The following is a 17,252-nucleotide window of genomic DNA, read 5'->3' as shown; positions in this document are numbered from 1 at the left end:
ACGTTCTGCAGGAGCTAAAACTTTTCACGCAGGTGCACTTAACGAGGGAATCTTGGAAAACATGTTGGAATGCGGCCCCAAGGACTAGAGCTTGACACCTGTGACCTTTGACCATGATATTTCCCTAATAAAGTGGCCTGTTATTAGGTACACTTGAAAATGGCGGTGTACCTAATGGACTGTCCGTGTGATTACCTCGTTAAGTGCACCTGCGTGAAAAGTTTTAGCTCCTGCAGAACGTGAAAGAAGCTAAAACTTTTCACGCAGGTGCGCTTAACGAGGGTCACTTGGAAAACATGTTGGAACGCGGCCCCGAGGACTAGAGCTTGACACCTGTGACCTTTGACCATGATATTTCCCTAATAAAGTGGCCTGTTATTAGGTACACTTGAAAATGGCGGTGTACCTAATGGAGTGTCCGTGTGATTACCTCGTTAAGTGCACCTGCGTGAAAAGTTTTAGCTCCTGCAGAACGTGAAAGAAGCTAAAACTTTTCACGCAGGTGCGCTTAACGAGGGTCACTTGGAAAACATGTTGGAACGCGGCCCTTCGAGGACTGGAGGTCGGCACCCCTGGTTTAAGTGAAAAGTGCCACACCCGCCCTCATCCCCACTTTCTGATTGGCTGTTTGATCTGTGACGTCATTCGGACACTCTATTAGGTACACCGCCATTTTCAGGTGTACCTAATCACGGGCCACTTCATTAGGGAAAAATCATGGTCAAAGCTTAAATGAAAGTGAAAAGTGCCACACCCGCCCTCACCCCCACTTTCTGATTGGCTGTTTGATCTGTGATGTCATTCGGACACTATATTAGGTACACCGCCATTTTCAGGCGTACCTAATCACAGGCCACTTCATTAGGGAAAAATCATGGTGAAACCTTCACGGAAAGTGAAAAGTGCCACAACCAAATGTGTGATTTTTATGTTTTAATTGGCGAATATAAAAACAAGGAATAAAACACCAGACAAGTTTTAACATAAATGTTTATTTAAAAAATAATAAAATAATAATAATATATCCACGCCATATACATATATATGGCCACGCCAGGAGACGCAACACGTTCATTGACTGATCCGTTGATGCACGGGAAGGCAGTTCACCCATTCGGGATTCGTTCCCTCACTGATCCGTTCTCGCGATGAACTGGAAATGCAAATCAGTCACCCACTGACGCGTTCACTCACAGATCCGTTCAGTTGGTGAACGGGAAATGCAGTTCACGACTCGTTCGTGAACGGAAAGTTACGTCATTTTCTTCTTCGTTTTGTTTTACGGCGAGGTGGCACCAGCGTCAATGGGCATTACTGACACCTACTGGTTGGAGTCATATGAACTGAACTCTCGTTCCCTGAAAGAAATCGTTCCTTTGATTCAGTTCACTTAAAGAAAAATGGAATGCACATCACTGGGGAGGGGGGAGGGGGTGACATCCTCCTCAGTCATGAACCTCACCACACGTCACTGGTGTGAAATGAAACAAAATTACTCCAGACATTAAAATACGTTATTGGCCTTTATTTAAATGTCCCATGAAGCTATTCTAATAAAACAATTCTTATGGACGAAAATGAGCATGTATAGAATATGTAACACGTTGTTTCTGTCAGCCATCGTGACATTTTCCACCACAGCAAAATCTACAATCAGTAAAAAAGTCAGTGAAAACTTCAAGTTTTCAATAAGAGTAGAAAGGCTACTGTCAATATATAAATATACTGTATAGTTAAAACCTGTGAGTTTTATTATGCCAAAGTTTGAAATAGTCTTAGGAGTTCAACTTCCAATGCAGCTGACAAATATTTTATTTAAGGTAGTTTCTGCTGCAGTTTAAAATGTGCAATAAGCTTTTAAGAGTTGAATAAAAGTCAGTTCATCAGTTGTGTGGGAGAAATTCAAGTGTTCCATGTAAACAAATTATGTAGGATATGATGGATGAAAATAATTTTCATTCAAAGGCAAAAACGCATTAGATTTATTGTCTGAATGTAAAACGTTTTCTTGAAATGTATGGAATGCAAGTTCCTGTTGAGGCGGCGGTTAATCAGAAATTCAAGAAATCACATGAACATGTAAGTCCATTCATTGAAATGATCCCTGAAAATTGTGTGATAATAAGCATGCCAGGCCACTAGTTGGCAATGTAGAAACACTACACATTCTTTAAAATTAGATTTAGCTTTGCTTTTGTGTGTAAGCAAAGTGGTCTCAATAACAGTGGTCCAAAAACTCCCCCAAAAAACAGTGTGGTCCAGCATTGATGCTTTGTTTTGGGTTTTGTTTTTGTACATTGTAAGTCACCTGCGTCCATTATTATTTTCTTTTGAGGTTTTAAAATGACATCGGCATGTAAACAAACAACCCAAAAGACTTTTTTTTCTCAGAGAAAATGAAATTGGATGCCCTCCCTTTCATGCATCAGAGCCATAACGGATAACATTTATCAGAACCCAGCAAACCTTTACACATCAGCACAACATTGTGCGTTCAGATAATTTAATGATGTCGCGTGAAGAAAAATAGTTGTCAAGCAGGAGAACACCTTTCTAGCATTTTTGTCTCTGTTACTGTTCTGATGGTCCCTCTGAAAGTGCAAAAATCCTGTCTGTATAAAAGGGGCTTAAAGGATATTTGATGTGCTTGATTGTGGTTAAGTGGTCCCGAGTGATCCTCGCCTGTTGAGGTTCTGTGTACTGGAGCTGAGTCCTCGATGGTCAATCAGGCGGCGGGACTGAACCACAAAAGCAGAACTCAAACTGGTATCAAAGCGTGTGCATTAATAACTTTTGCTTACCTGGCTCTCATCCTGATTTTCTCCGCTGCCGACATTGAGCACGTTGAGTGAGTTGGCTCTTTTCATCCTGAAAACAGGAAGCCACATAACAACCTTCAGTGCTTAATTTCATTCAGTTTCACTGCATCCAATACTGCTCAATATTCATGCTGCCTTTTTCTTCACATTGACTTCACATCTCCCGGCAATATGTAAGTGTTTATATTGTATTTTTAATAATCACAGAACTGTCAAACACACTTATTAGTATTTCATTTTGACTATTGACTTGTTGCTACCTTTGCGTACAGACAAACGTTACTTTACCCAACATTCCTCGGGGTAGCTTCCTCAACGTCGACTCCCTTGAGCTTGCGTACCAGCTTCTCGCTGCTTCGCCGTATGGACTCTCGCAGTTTGGTGAAGGAGCCGCTTCGCCTCAGCGGGCCGTCCGGTTGCCCGGCTTGGTCGCTCCCACCTGACCAGCTGGGCTGGGCGTCGCCTGGACAACCGAAGAGGGTGGAAAAAACATTGGATGTTATGACAATGATCCAGCGATTACAAATAAGTACAAGGAAAAATAAGACTTTAACACAAAATTTTAGATAGGAAAAAAAATTCAGATACAGTGATTCCTTATTTATTACGGGAGATGCGTTCCAGAAACACCCGCAATAAATGAAGATTCTCAAAATAGAAGGGTATATGTATTTATGTGTTTTTCAATATTGTATTGAAATAAATAAATGAAGATCCCTGAAATAGAACGGTATATGTATTAACTTATGTCTTTTTCATTATTGTACTGAAATGGTAAGTAAGTGTTTCTTGTTGGCCGCTAAAGGACGTGTGTATTGCAGGTTTATTTGAAGAGTGGTTTACCTTGTCAAGCAATGCAATATATACAGTTGTCAGGGTAACAATTCAGGTTACCTTGCACAGATCCAAACTCCTTCTCGTGCGCTCTGGTGAGGATCTCCTTGTAGAGTGCTTCTGCTTGTCGGTACTTGCCCTGCTTGAGGTAACAGGACGCCTAACAGCAAGAAGAGGAAGATAAGGGGCTCATGTCACATGACAACATGGCTTTGGACTCACCAGGTTGTTTTTGGTCTTGGCCACGTTGGCGTCGTCGGGTCCCAGCTTGCTCTGGTAGATGTGTAGCGCTCGCTCGTAGTAGCGCTCCACCTCCTGGTACTTGCCCTGGTTCTGACACAGCAGCGCCAAGTTGTTCAGCTGCTTGGCCACGTCGGGGTGCTCCGTGCCCAGCACCTGCCAAACCACGCAAGGTACCACTGGGCCCATTAATGCAGGATCTCAAGGCAATCACTGGAGTTTATTTGTCAGCAAGATTTTATGTTTTGCAGTTCTTACATCAAAAGGGGGGAAAAAAAAAATAAAATCACGAAAAATACTTCAATAATAGGGTGAAAACCAAAATCCAAGAAACAATTAGAGGCGCGGAAAAAAAGCAAAATCGATATGGGAACAATATAAAAATAATAAAGAAAGAGATAAATAAGAGATAATAAAGAGAGAATAAGAGAGAAATAAAAAAGAAAAAGAAAAGAAAAAAATCAAAACATTAAATTTATCCATCCGTTATCTGTACCGCTTATCCTCACGAGGGTCGTGGGAGTGCTGGAGGCTATCCCAGCTGACTACGGGCAGTAGGCGGGGGACGATACAAAGATTTAGAACATAAATAAAGGCGGAAGATACAATCTAAACTTGTATTTAGAGACCGTGAGATTTCATTTTAAGGCCTCGGTTAGTGGGGCTTACGCTCAACTTCGCTCACCTTCTCTCGGATCTGCAGCGCTCGCTTGCACAGTGGCTCAGCTTCTGTGTATTTGCCTCGCTTCCCGTAAAGCACTGCCAAGTTGTTGAGCGTGGCCGCCACCTACAAACACACGCACACACACAAACAAAGTATGTGTCACAAGCTGTTTGATGATGCACGTTTGTGTCTAACTTACAGCTGGGTGGTCCATTCCCAGTGTTTTCTCCCTGATGTCCAGGGCGTCATTTAACAGGTTGGCAGCTTCTTTGTATTTGTTTTGGTCTCTAAATATAAAAAATAAATTGTACAAAATAAATAAATATGAAAACAAATGTGTAAACAAAAAACGTTTTAATTTGAAGAGCAAAGATTGTAAATGGCAAGTCAGTAATACATTTGGATGACATCCAAATAAGGCTTGAGGAATGCTAATAACAGGCTCACCTGTACACCAGTGCCAGAATGTTTAACATGGTGGCCACGTCAGGGTGGGTGTGGCCCGACGACTTCTCCAAGTCCTCTAAGGCCTGTGTGGAGTGTTTCAAGTTTGAGTCATATGATCTTAAACGCATTTCAGTCAGATTTTAACCCTCACGTCGGCAGCGCAGCGGTCACCTGTTTACAAAGCGGCACAGCGACCTCGTATCGTCCCTGTGAAGCGTACTGGATGACGAGATTATGGAGCGTCCGAAGGCGAGCCGGAATCTCGTAGCCTCCTTGCTGGGCTGCCGCTGCCGCGCTGCTGTGGTGGTGCTGCGAGGTCGACACTTGACGCACACACAGCACATGTGCATTTTCAAGTCATTTTCATTATTCAGTTTGGTCTGTGTGCATGAGTGTTACTTTGTGATGACTCTTCATCCTCGGCAGGGAAAAGGTCATCCAGAGACTCTTTGGAAGATTTGTTCTTGTCATCCTGGAAATATTTGACAAAAAATTCCAGCAGAAAACACAACTATTATGACAAATGTACAAAAAAATAGGAAACTAAATTGGTGAAAAAGGGACAAGCATAAAATAGCACCCAAAATACGAGATTAAAAAATCTATTAGAAAGGCCATAAAACTACATTCTACTAAGATTTGTCTCACCGGTGGCGGCGCCTCCTCCTGGTCATACTTGCGTATGGAGGCCATGAACTGCAGATGTTTATTGTGCTCCTCCAGCGTCACCATGTCCTGCTCTCGCTCCTGCAGACGCTGCTGGGCGCCCGCCAGCTCGTCACGCAGCCACTGGTTCTCCTGACACAGGCGGCGCACCTGAAATGGCCGCAAAACAAATGGGATGAACCACCTCGTCTTCTTCATTCTCTTCACTGCTGCAGTCACCAGGCTCACCTGAGCTCGCAGTTTCTGTTTCTCGGCCTCCAAAGAACTCAAATGAGCTGACAGCGCCATCATCACCTGATTGCACAACACAGAAGTTATTGCTACTGCTTTTGTCTATTTGCCCGTCCCCCATGAAAGCACCCACGTCCTTTTTTTAAATTAAATCATAGTTTGGCTTTGTTACAGTTTGGTTGGCTTTTTGTGTCGGATTCAACCTGCGCTTCGCTGAGTCCCAGCTCGATCCTCTCCAGTGATTGTCGTATGATGCCGCTCTTCTCTTGTTCCACGCTGCCGCCGCCTTCAACCGCCATTTCAGGACTCTGGGCTGCCCCCCGCAGGCTCTCCAGCAGGCTTCGGTTCTCTCCTCGAAGTGCCTCCAGCCCGGCGATCACCTGCTGCGTGCTGCACAGGATCTCCTCGGCCGACAACATAGCCGCACCTCCTTGTGTGCTACAAAACGAAATTTCCAGACACATTCCGATTAAAACAATAAAATGTCAAATTTGTTTTCAAGTTAAATTTCTTTATACGCCCTTAACAAATTATTGTCATTGCATTATTTGTTCCAGGTCATGTAAAAGCTGTCCTTTTTTTCAACATTTTTTTAAACGTGACCTAATTATGTTTCTGTATAATTTAACACAGGGGTGTCAAACTCATTTTTTTCGTGGGCCGCATTGTAGTCATAGCTTCTTTCGGAGGGCCATTATGACTGTCAACCCAAATAAATGTATGAGCACCTCATACAAAAGCTACAAAACAAACTGATTCAATTATGATTAAAAGTGAACACAATTTGAAATTCTAGTAATGACACACGAATTCGATGCACAATTTGTCTTCGCGGGCCACATAAAATGATGTGGTGGGCCGTATCTGGCGCCCGGGCCTTGACTTTGACACCTGTGATTTAACAGTTCGGCAATTTGCATTGTGTCGTGTTTTTAAATCACCTGCCACATGCTGTAATATTCAAAACATAGTAACAGAAAGAGTTAAAAGTTGAAGGTTAAATGATACCACACAAATTTGTTACACTTTGAAAAGTTGAATGATTTGTGACCCATTTTTAATTAAAATAAAAAATGCCAAACATGTTTTCCCTGACATTTTTATGAACATTTTGAATGCTAAAATATGTAGTTTGTTTAATTTATAATTGAAAATTACAACATACTTTTATTTTAAAACACGCACGCACGCACACGGACACACTCACACACACTTAAAACTAGTAATAAAACAGTTACTTTCCTGAACTGCATTGAAGTGCTTTTGTTGACTTGCCTGATATGTTTGTTTGAATACTTAGTTTTCACTTACATCCAATGACATCATACTTTAATAAAAGGCTGCTTCTTTTATCATCCTCCATTCACAGTAAGTGCAAAGGGCCCGCAAGCGATAAACAATAATAATTCACACACAACTCTCCTAACCTCAACACTGCGAGTCGTTTATGGGCAAAATGAAGTGAAGTTTGCCATAGAACAAGTAACATATGCAACCATTTTCAAGTTCGCAGCAAAAGTAAACAAACACAAAGACGTAGGTTCATTTCCACTCCCACTAACAGTTATTTTTAGCCTACCTGCTAAGTCCACACTCCGTCAGGACCTCGTCTGCTTTATGCCCTGCGAGCAGATGCTGTTTTTACATTTAAGTGAATAATATTTAGGATTTGTGCAACATTTTCTCCCGGCTTATGCGATGCTGAGAAGCTTGTAGGTGTTAAAAAGTAATAAAGGTGTAAATGATCCACCTGCTGCCTCCTCAACTAGCAGCAGTCGTGCTAACACCAGCTGGTATCCACATCCGGTTACGAATATGACGTCAAAAAGTAAATTATAAGAGCACGCCACAACACCGGGAAATATCACCCTAATCAAAAGAAATATTCACCTTCTAAAGTACAATATTAGTTGCAATTATCTATCGTACATATGATGAAATAAACCTAAAGAAATACTAATACTCAATAAATGTAATATCTTATTCTGGAGGCAAAAGCTGCCAACTTCCTGTAATTCTCCCCATGCTTTGTGACAATAGCGCTTACCTGATCCCATTTTTTCCCAGCATCCACCGCAGCTAAACGACGTCAACTGGATGATGAGCTTCTCGAATGTCAGAATTGTGACAAGTACTATAATATAGTACTTAATATAATATAACTAATAATATAGTAACTATATTATTAGATTTTGGCTTAATGATTGCTTCTCCATGATACGCCTGTACGCAATTTACTTGGTTGATTGTGTTGTGGTTTCTTTCGGTTGCAGCAGTAAGAAAAAGTAAGCAAAGAAAAGTCCCAGAAGGCAAAAAAGTGGGAGGAAGGAAGTCTCAAGTATGGAAAGGAAAATTTTAAGTTGCTCCAATTTCAAGACGCGTTTTACACTGGCAAGGACTTGAAAAAGCTTGCAAATGTTTGAATTGTTTTGTCTTTTTTGTGTGTCTGTTTTGCAAAACAAGCCAAGTGTTAGTGGGTCAATCCACTTTTTAATGCAGTTTTGAAAATGTTGCATCCGCTTGAAAAAACATAACATATTTTTTGCTGATCCCCAAAACAAAGGCATAAAAAAAATTCAGATTTTTTTTTTTTGTTGCAAAAACAGAAACTAAAAAAATCCAAAACTAAAGCCCAAAATATATTAGTCAGAATTTTTTTCCAAGTGAATGCAATACACCTGCGTTATAGTTGAATTAAAAATAAATAAACACAAATAAATAAATATGTAATAAACATGCAACTGTGTGTGTTTGTCTTTGTGTGTGTGTTTTTAATCATAGTAAGATTCTGAGGAGTTGGGGAAATTATTGTTACTTACAGCTGCTTAGTCGGGGGACTTAAACAGCCAATCCACAGAAAAATGTGAGCAGATTGTCATTAAAGTCACACTGGATAGCAAAGCATTGTGTGCATGTGTGTATGTGTTATAGGAGCAGGGTGACCGTTGACCAACAGCTCAGCTGCAAGGTGCATGGCGACCATATGAGGTCATTTCAAATTCTTGGGGTTGTACAGGCTTGTCGACTCGTCAACTTAACTTATTCAGAATGTTTTGAGCTTGAAGTTGACTAGTCATTAATCACATTTTAGCTTGGGGAGGAGGCAGAGCCGCATGAAATGACAGCATCGGCTTACCTGATTTAAATCGTCTTCTGTTTCTGAATGGGCAGTTTAGGTAAGTGAGTGAGAACCAGTACGGGGTAAAAAAGGCTGGCTGCAGCAAAATTTTGAACAGACTTTTGGCTGCACTATCAAAGTGGAAGATGAGCGAGGAATTTTTCCATCGCACACAAAGAGATCCCTGATTACGGCCTTTTCCATGCAACAACACCCTCAGTAACTGACAAGCATACAATTACCATGCTTTGTTTTGTTCAGTGCAGTAACTTTTTAAGGTTTTTATCTATTTACTTTAAACTTTAATAGACTACATAATAGTTGTGGTACTGGGGAAAAACTGTGCTTTAAAAAGTCTAAATAGGCAACACAATAACCGAAATGTGTGCATTACATACAATCTCATACAAACACACTTGTTTCATTGTGTTTTTTACAGAATGTTGCTTCATTTAGACCTGAAAGCTGAGCGTGAGGAAGCATGTTGAAGATATAACTGACACTTTGTCTACTTTCTTAAAAAAGATTCATGACATTGGAACCTGTTCACCACGGGATGACCCTCACGCACACCCACAGTTGGACACTATGTAGCAGTTGTGTATTCGTTAGCCTTTCTACTGTGACCGTAGTACGTGGGCCAATGAGGTGCATTGGGGAAACGTGTAATACATGATGTATGTGCATGCGTGCGTGTGTGTATGTAGTGAGAGAGACAGGCAGACAGGCAGACAGACAGACAGACAGACAGACAGACAGAGAGGTGTAGGGTCATTACCAGAGACAGCTGAGTCGATGCAATCCAATCGCGGGTCTGGCGGAGGAGCCGGCACTAAAATAGAAAGTCGTACTGGGGTGCATTGATCAATTTGTTTAGTGAGTACATCCTAAAAAGACAAAATCAGTAACACAACTTTATGTGAAAAAAAAAACACATACACAAGTGAAGCTTAGGCTGTGAATGTGACGATAGAGATGAAACATGACATGGTGTTTGAGCGTGGTATGCGACAATGATGTACACAAAAATACTCTGCATGACCACTGAGACCAATAAAACGTGACCCCAAAGGGGGTGCTGCAGTCCAAAGACAATCAAGTATAATATGTCAGAGATATGTTACTAGCATACAAAATTTAGGCATGTATGACAACCTGCTGGGATATATTCTAGCCGCCAGAGGCTTTAAGCAGATATTTTCATGATTCATACGTGTTAATGAGTAGGAAGAAAGGTAAACAAAGTAGCATCTATTTAATAGTATTTGAATGACAGTTAACAGCTGGGAAGGACGTGGCTTGAGCTATTCAGAGGACATGCACATATCATTTAAGTTTTCACAATTTGGAAGTCTTATTTGATCTACTTTCCGTTTTTTTTTAACCATTCGAATTTGGTTGCTAACCAAAATCTCTCTGTGATGTGTCAAATTTAAGACCGGCACTTTGTTTTCTCACATAATGTTATATACCAAAATGTTTTATCATAATGGTCTGTTGTTGTTTGCCATCATGTACAGTAGAATGCTGTATGTATTACTATTGTGAAGCGTTTTGGTTCATATCATATTGTCATATGCATTCATGTTGTTGACTATAATGTTGTAAATTAACGTGAAGCATTGCTTGACATGCTGTTCCTGCTTATATAACTGCCCTTGCGATCCGTCAATGTGGGCAGCTGTGGCACTGTGGAGGAAGGGGGGTGTAGTGTGTGTGTGTGTGTGTGTGTTAGGTGGGGGTGTACAGTGAACATCTAAAGTGGGAAACTGGATCTGTGCCACAGTAACATATGAGCAAGAGAACACGCGCACAAACGCACACATATGACCTTAGTCGTATTGGCAGTGTTATAAAAGTCAGCATGAAATAGTTGCTGTCATTACATCCACACGTTATATTGAAAAATTGCTTGTATGAGCCAGCGCTGTGGAGTTATCATGGCAATCAGCCTTTGCGTTTAATTTAGGAAGCCACACCAAGGCCTGTTTTGGTGTAACCCGAGCCCGAGGGATGATTTAGAGCACGGACCGTGACACCTGATGCTCATGTGCAGAACAAACTGACGTCTTCTGCTGCAACACAACCCACAGACTTTTCAAAAATTATTTAGTCCCCAGGCTAACATTTTATTTTAGGACAGGATCTCAAACGGTGGTGTCTCTTGTGAGGTGTCTCACATGAATGCATAATCTGAGTAGGATTTAATAAGCGTTTGGCGGATGACTGAGGTTTATCAAATTAGTAGTAGAGCTTTGAGAGCAATTAGAGCAAAGCTTCACAGTACAAGCGGGGGCATTTTAGGAAGCTCATCCCATGTCCCCCCACCCAAAATATTCAGTCTTCAGTCATCAGTGATCCGTTCCATAGCTCAAAAACTGGTAATGAGTCTCGCTGAGTAATGATATCAAGCTGATAATTCACAGGAAAAAGTTCACTAGCTGCCAAAATATTAGAAAGAGCTCAATTACATACCATAATAAAATATACATTCACTTGAGAAAATGTGTTGCAGGCCGACGAAACCAAAGTTGAACCTTTTAGTCATAATTTCAAAAGTATGTTTGGGATAAACACAAGACTTCTCATCAGCAAAAGAGTACTGTACTTACAAGAGGTGTCCAAATTAATAGATTAATCAACAACGATTTGCTTTAATCGACAATTATTTTAGGAATTGATTAATTGTTTAAAATCAGTGTTTGACTTAAAATTGTCCAAATCCTCTGATTTCAGCCTCCCGACAGCAGAAATTCTCAGGTTTTTGTAGTCTTTTATGAGAGCAGATTATCTTTTGTTTGCTTTCGTCAAAATAAGACATTTGCAAGCACCTACTTTTACTTTGGAAAGTAATGACCAAACAAGCTCCGCATACACGGGATGGCAATTGATGAGGCTCCAGTGGAACATATTTATCTAGCACAGGGGTGTCAAACATAATTGAACGCGTATCGTTAAAAATAGTTGAAAATACAGTAGTTGAACATGGCTGAGAAAATGGTGTGTACACGGTTAATTGAAACTGAGAACACGCTTGCGAACACATCACGCACAAGCAGGTCCTGCCGACTGCGGCGGGCCGCGAGGTGAAAGGTCTCGACGTTCCTCCTGCAGCTGTCGCCTCCACCCCGGTTCCTCGTTGCCTTTTACAACAGCAGGCCCGCCCGCGTCCAATCACACCAGGGCGGGCCGAGTCCTCCCAACCATTCGGGGTAGAGGTGGCGCTATAAAAGTCATCGTCCAACACCTGGCACACTTGGGCAACCCCTTCATTTGGTGGACAGGATCTGATCCCGGGATCTGTTACCTCTTTCTTTCTCCCTGAGCAGGTAATGAGTCAATCATGGTCTTTAAAATAACAAAATTTGAATTTGTCATTTAGAGAATTGAATGTGCTCAGTCTGTTGGTGGAAATGTGCTGCAAAAATCACACTTGAGGTCATAATGACCGTGTGTCAAGTCCTCGAGGGTCCTCAAGTGAGATTTGCTTTGAGTTTTTTTTTTTAGTTTAATACAAAATAATGTAAATTTTAAGATATTTTTATATTTTTGTACTAAATCTTAAATTACTTATTTTGATGCATGAACACAAATAAGTATTAAATTCTAAAACCCAATGGATGTAATGCAACTAAGTGGAAAATAGCTTCCCAAATTAGACAACTAAAAAGATAGACAGTTTATAATTTAAAGAGTTCAATTATTATTATTATTATTATTTTATGTATAGTATATCAATACTTGTGTTGTAATATACAACTGTAATTTTCGTAAGGGGAAATGCGATAATACCTGCTCATACTTTTGGATTGTAATTTTTGCTGGACCACAGAACAAGAGTCATGTTCTGAGGTTGGACAAGGTGCAACAGATGCACTCGTCCTTTTTAGTTCCCTGGTAGAAGGTACTATAAAGGGGGCGGGGGTGGCAATTTTGAGACTATTAATAATCCTGCCTGACGCAAATGGGGTCTTTTGGTGGGGAGGGGTAAGTGGCACAGCTGAAAAAGACATTGACAGAGTGAGCCTGAGAAACAGATACCTTTGACTTTTAGCAAGCACTTGGTTTCCACTTCTACCTATCAGGGTGGTGATGCAGAAACAGAGAGGGAGGGGGAGAGGATAGCGAATAACGAGAAGATGTCTCCTCTTTACCCAAAGACTCATCAACAAAGCGATTGAAGCACTCAAAGAGAACTCAGACAATGCTCAGGGTGCTTCATTCCTTGAAAATAACAAAAACAAATAAAAAATAATAGGTCGTAATTTTGAATATACTTTGTTACAGTCGAAGCAGGAGTCGCAGCCATGGCCAAGAATTGTCACAATGACTACAAGATGAAGTTCTCGGTGGACGATGAGTTCCCCGATTTGTCCCAGCATAATAACCATATGGCCAAGGTAGCATGCACGCACGCACGCACCACACGCGCACACACAAGCCTGTCTGCATGAAATCATCATTCATTTTTATAACAAATACAGAGTCACGGTTGTCCTCCTTAATGCAGGTGCTGACCAAGGAAATCTATGGTAAGCTGAGGAGCAAGTCCACCCCCAGCGGCTTTACTTTGGATGACGTCACCCAGACCGGAGTGGACAACCCCGGTAAGCAGAGTTCCAAGTTGCAGTTTTAACATAAAAAGATGCCACCTACTTTGGAATGCTCCTTCTCAGGCCACCCCTTCATCATGACCGTGGGCTGCGTGGCCGGTGACGAGGAGTCCTATGAGGTCTTCAAGGACCTGCTGGACCCCGTCATCTCCGACCGTCACAATGGATACGGACCCAACGACAAGCACAAGACTGACCTGAACTTCCAGAACCTGAAGGCAAGTTCTTCTTCCAAGACTGTACACAGACTTTGAAAACAAGACAGAAATGTCGAATGAACTCAAAATTTCAACTAAGGCAACACATTTGTTTGAAATATTAAGTTGTCTCACCAGTTTTCTGAAGCGGAGTCGTGATTGGTTGTGACCTGAGACCTGGTAACTCTGAAGTCATTTTCAGTCAACAGGAAGTTGCATAATGTCTCGCTGAGATGGATAAAAAGGGTGAATTTTTTCAACTTAAATGACCATTTTAAGGAAAAATTATCTTTAAATACAATACGAAATTGACTATTTAGAGTAACTGTAGAATCAAATCCTTTCAAATAATTTTTGGACAAAGTGAAGAGTCTTAAAGTGGGAATCAAGTGAAATATTTTCTTTACAAAAATATGTTCTATGTGGACCAACTAGTCTATTCTGACTAATTTGCATTTGTGGAATATTAACATTTTATCAATCTCAAGGGGCTTCTATTTGATACTGTCTGAAAATGACATCACAGTTGCTCAGGGAACAACCAATCACAGCTCATACAGTATTATTGAAATTCTTTTAACTTGACTTTGCCTTAAGCAAGTGAATTGTTCTTACACAAATAGTGCCTGGTAAGAAGAAATATCTCTGTAGACTTGATTTGAAATATTTCATTTTGGTTCATTTTAATGTAGAACGGTGGATCAATGATGTGTCTTGCAACTGTTCTTACAGGGCGGAGATGACCTGGACCCCAACTACGTTCTGTCCAGCCGTGTGCGTACCGGCCGTAGCATCAAGGGCTTCACCCTGCCGCCACACAACAGCCGTGGAGAGCGCAGAACCATCGAGAAGCTGTCCATTGAGGGTGACTAGCGGGACAACTTTTGTCAGAAATTTAAATTAAAATTTGTTTATTTGTTGACAACAGAAAGTCAATTATCTCATTACATGTTTGGTTTATTGTAAATTTAAAAAATTCATTAATAATATAAATATTCTGCTTACATAATAGCCTCACTAATACATTAATTTAAAGAAGTGACAAAACATGATTCTTTTTTATTATAACATTTTACACATTTAATTTTTATTTTGACGAGGTAAGTGGCTAATTCATCATAGTTATACAATTCGGAATGATATTTATTATAAAAATAAACTTTATATTTCATAATCAATGTTTTATTTTAGAAAACATTTTTTAGATTAAATATTAATCAATATGTATGTGATACAATAAGAATTGATGATTATTTTACAATTAAAGTATTTTACACAAATATGTAATATTTATTTACTACAATGAATAAGTGGGTGATTACTTTATCAAAATGATTTCTTGATTTAATTCAATAATATGAATGATTATTTATGATTCAAATGAAAAATGTAAGCCCTAATATTGTCCTGCCTCCCCCAGCCTTGGCCAGCCTGGAGGGCGAGTTCAAGGGCAAGTACTACCCCCTGGACGGCATGACGGATGCCGAGCAGGAGCAGCTGATTGCTGACCACTTCCTGTTTGACAAGCCTGTGTCCCCACTGCTGACATGCTCCGGCATGGCCCGTGACTGGCCCGATGGCAGGGGTATCTGGTAAGGGCAGAAGAGTCTTCACCAGCTTGAACAGAACAATGACATTATTATTATCATCATTATTTGAGTTTTCATTTTTGTTTGACCGATTATATAGATCAGTCGATCAAGCGATGGATTGTGAGATGTTGACCGATTTGGTTGTGCAGGCACAACGACAACAAGACTTTCTTGGTGTGGGTGAATGAGGAGGATCACCTGCGTGTCATCTCCATGCAGAAGGGCGGCAACATGAAGGAGGTGTTCAAACGCTTCTGTGTGGGTCTGCAGAAGGTAAGCAAAGAACAAACAAAACCCAAAAAAACAAAAACAATTTAATCGGTGACAGTGATGAGCCATCAACTTTCTTCTCGGCTCGGGTCAAAGAGATATTCAAGAATAACAAATTAATGACAAAAATTGCTAATTCATTGGTTTGTTAATTGGAATGAAGAGTGGGAGTGAGTTTATTGACGGATGGTCTTTTCCTCAGATCGAGGAGATTTTCAAGAAGCACAACCACGGATTCATGTGGAACGAGCATCTGGGCTACATCCTCACTTGCCCGTCCAATCTGGGCACCGGCCTGCGTGGTGGCGTCCACGTCAAGCTCTCCAAGCTCAGCACTCACCCCAAGTTTGAGGAGATCCTCACCAGACTGCGCCTGCAGAAACGTGGCACAGGTACCCCATTATGCATGACAAAAAATCTACAGGTCATCACCCTTACAAATGATATTTATTTTCCTTGAATTATGTCATTTCTTAAAAAAGTATTATTTCTTCAAATCACTGCAGAAATCTGAAAATAACTCCAAAAATATTACAACATGTATTACAGAAAAATAAAGTCCCTCTTTTCAATGGCCATACGCGGTTTTTGCTGTTGACTGACGGGGTTCCACTGTACATGACTTTTTGAACGTGGTGGTCAACCAAACTTGAGCTTTCTTCCTACCTCCAGGTGGCGTGGACACAGCCTCAGTGGGTGGCACTTTCGACATCTCCAACGCCGACCGTCTTGGCTCCTCCGAGGTGTACCAGGTTCAGCTGGTGGTGGATGGCGTCAAGCTGATGGTGGAGATGGAGAAGAAGCTGGAGAAGGGCGAGTCCATTGACGGCATGATTCCCGCCCAGAAGTAAACGAAAAGACCAACAACCACCACGGTGACCATGACTGTGTTGTTGCTGTTTTTTTATATACGTATATAAATATCAAAACCAAAACAAAGCCTGGTTGTTCTTTGAGAACATCACTATCTTCCTTTTTCTTTATTTTCCCTTTTTTCTCCTCTGTAACATCCTGGGATCAATCCTCTCTACTTCCCTGGTTGCAAATTAGAACGGGACAAATAAAGCCCCATTTAAAACAACTTTGTCTTGTTTCTTTTTGGGCTAGCTGTTAGCCACGATCTTAAAATGGAGACTGGCCAATGACAGCAAAGCACACAAAAATACGGTAAAACACTTTCTTAGTGGCCAGATAAGAGTTTGAAGTTTAGTGTCATTTTTTTGTTACTCCAAACAATTTTCTGAATTTTTAAGTTGTCTTTCCAGCTAAAACGAGTTTTCCCCCAAATAACGTTTCCTATTTTTCTGAGTCAAAACGTTTTTGTTAATTTTTTTCCTTAAAAATTAAAATAGTCTAAATTCTGCTTGCAGTATACATTTAAAAAGTCCTTAAAAATACACAAAATATAACTACATCAGCTCCAATGTGAGCATTACAGCAGTCAGAATGAAAGCTTGCTTTAAGATCCTAATGGGACATTATTTAATCGGGAAGAAATGGCCAATATTCTGGTTTGCTTTTGTTTTTAAGTATCATGCATGTGCTAATGCTGATTCAAGGT

The 17,252-nt window shown here is 40.7% G+C and overlaps 2 protein-coding genes and 1 long non-coding RNA gene across 3 annotated transcripts; 1 reads left to right on the top strand and 2 right to left on the bottom strand.

Moving 5' to 3' along the window:
* Nucleotides 1-1,510: 1,510 nt before the first annotated feature.
* Nucleotides 1,511-7,715, bottom strand: klc3 (kinesin light chain 3). Its single transcript, XM_037267532.1, has 14 exons — nucleotides 7,481-7,715; nucleotides 6,105-6,339; nucleotides 5,899-5,964; nucleotides 5,653-5,820; nucleotides 5,404-5,476; nucleotides 5,176-5,327; nucleotides 5,005-5,087; nucleotides 4,757-4,844; nucleotides 4,579-4,680; nucleotides 3,876-4,049; nucleotides 3,714-3,813; nucleotides 3,108-3,282; nucleotides 2,802-2,868; nucleotides 1,511-2,738 (listed from the first exon to the last, which is right to left on the bottom strand). Exons 2-14 carry the CDS (start codon nucleotides 6,318-6,320, stop codon nucleotides 2,658-2,660), a joined length of 1,545 nt encoding a protein of 514 aa, XP_037123427.1. The 5' UTR covers nucleotides 6,321-6,339; nucleotides 7,481-7,715; the 3' UTR covers nucleotides 1,511-2,657.
* Nucleotides 7,716-12,190: 4,475 nt separating this feature from the next.
* On the top strand, nucleotides 12,191-16,772 carry ckmb (creatine kinase, muscle b). The gene is made up of 9 exons (XM_037267533.1): nucleotides 12,191-12,348; nucleotides 13,307-13,419; nucleotides 13,530-13,626; nucleotides 13,696-13,850; nucleotides 14,562-14,694; nucleotides 15,250-15,421; nucleotides 15,571-15,694; nucleotides 15,894-16,083; nucleotides 16,364-16,772. The coding sequence occupies exons 2-9, from the start codon at nucleotides 13,327-13,329 to the stop codon at nucleotides 16,540-16,542; spliced, it is 1,143 nt and encodes a 380-aa protein (XP_037123428.1). The 5' UTR covers nucleotides 12,191-12,348; nucleotides 13,307-13,326; the 3' UTR covers nucleotides 16,543-16,772.
* On the bottom strand, nucleotides 13,330-14,010 carry LOC119132356. The gene is made up of 2 exons (XR_005099851.1): nucleotides 13,965-14,010; nucleotides 13,330-13,880 (listed from the first exon to the last, which is right to left on the bottom strand). It is a non-coding gene; the product is annotated as an uncharacterized LOC119132356 (long non-coding RNA).
* Nucleotides 16,773-17,252: the final 480 nt, after the last annotated feature.

This window comes from Syngnathus acus, chromosome 13 (genome assembly GCF_901709675.1).
Source record: "Syngnathus acus chromosome 13, fSynAcu1.2, whole genome shotgun sequence".
Classification (NCBI taxonomy): Eukaryota; Metazoa; Chordata; class Actinopteri; order Syngnathiformes; family Syngnathidae; genus Syngnathus; species Syngnathus acus.
Note: the sequence above shows the minus strand (reverse complement) of the source record. Positions and strands in the feature narration are given on the sequence as shown.

Excerpts from the sequence above, each read along its gene's own strand:
- klc3 (XM_037267532.1), bottom strand. The coding sequence starts at position 6,320 with ATGTTGTCGGCCGAGGAGATCCTGTGCAGCACGCAGCAGGTGATCGCC. Across the intron at positions 5,821-5,898 it reads AACAGAAACTGCGAGCTCAG|GTGCGCCGCCTGTGTCAGGA; the intron begins GTGAGCCTGGTG and ends CGGCCATTTCAG. Across the intron at positions 5,328-5,403 it reads GGATGAAGAGTCATCACAAA|TGTCGACCTCGCAGCACCAC; the intron begins GTAACACTCATG and ends GTGTGCGTCAAG.
- ckmb (XM_037267533.1), top strand. The coding sequence starts at position 13,327 with ATGGCCAAGAATTGTCACAATGACTACAAGATGAAGTTCTCGGTGGAC. Across the intron at positions 13,420-13,529 it reads ATAATAACCATATGGCCAAG|GTGCTGACCAAGGAAATCTA; the intron begins GTAGCATGCACG and ends TCCTTAATGCAG. Across the intron at positions 15,695-15,893 it reads TCTGTGTGGGTCTGCAGAAG|ATCGAGGAGATTTTCAAGAA; the intron begins GTAAGCAAAGAA and ends TCTTTTCCTCAG.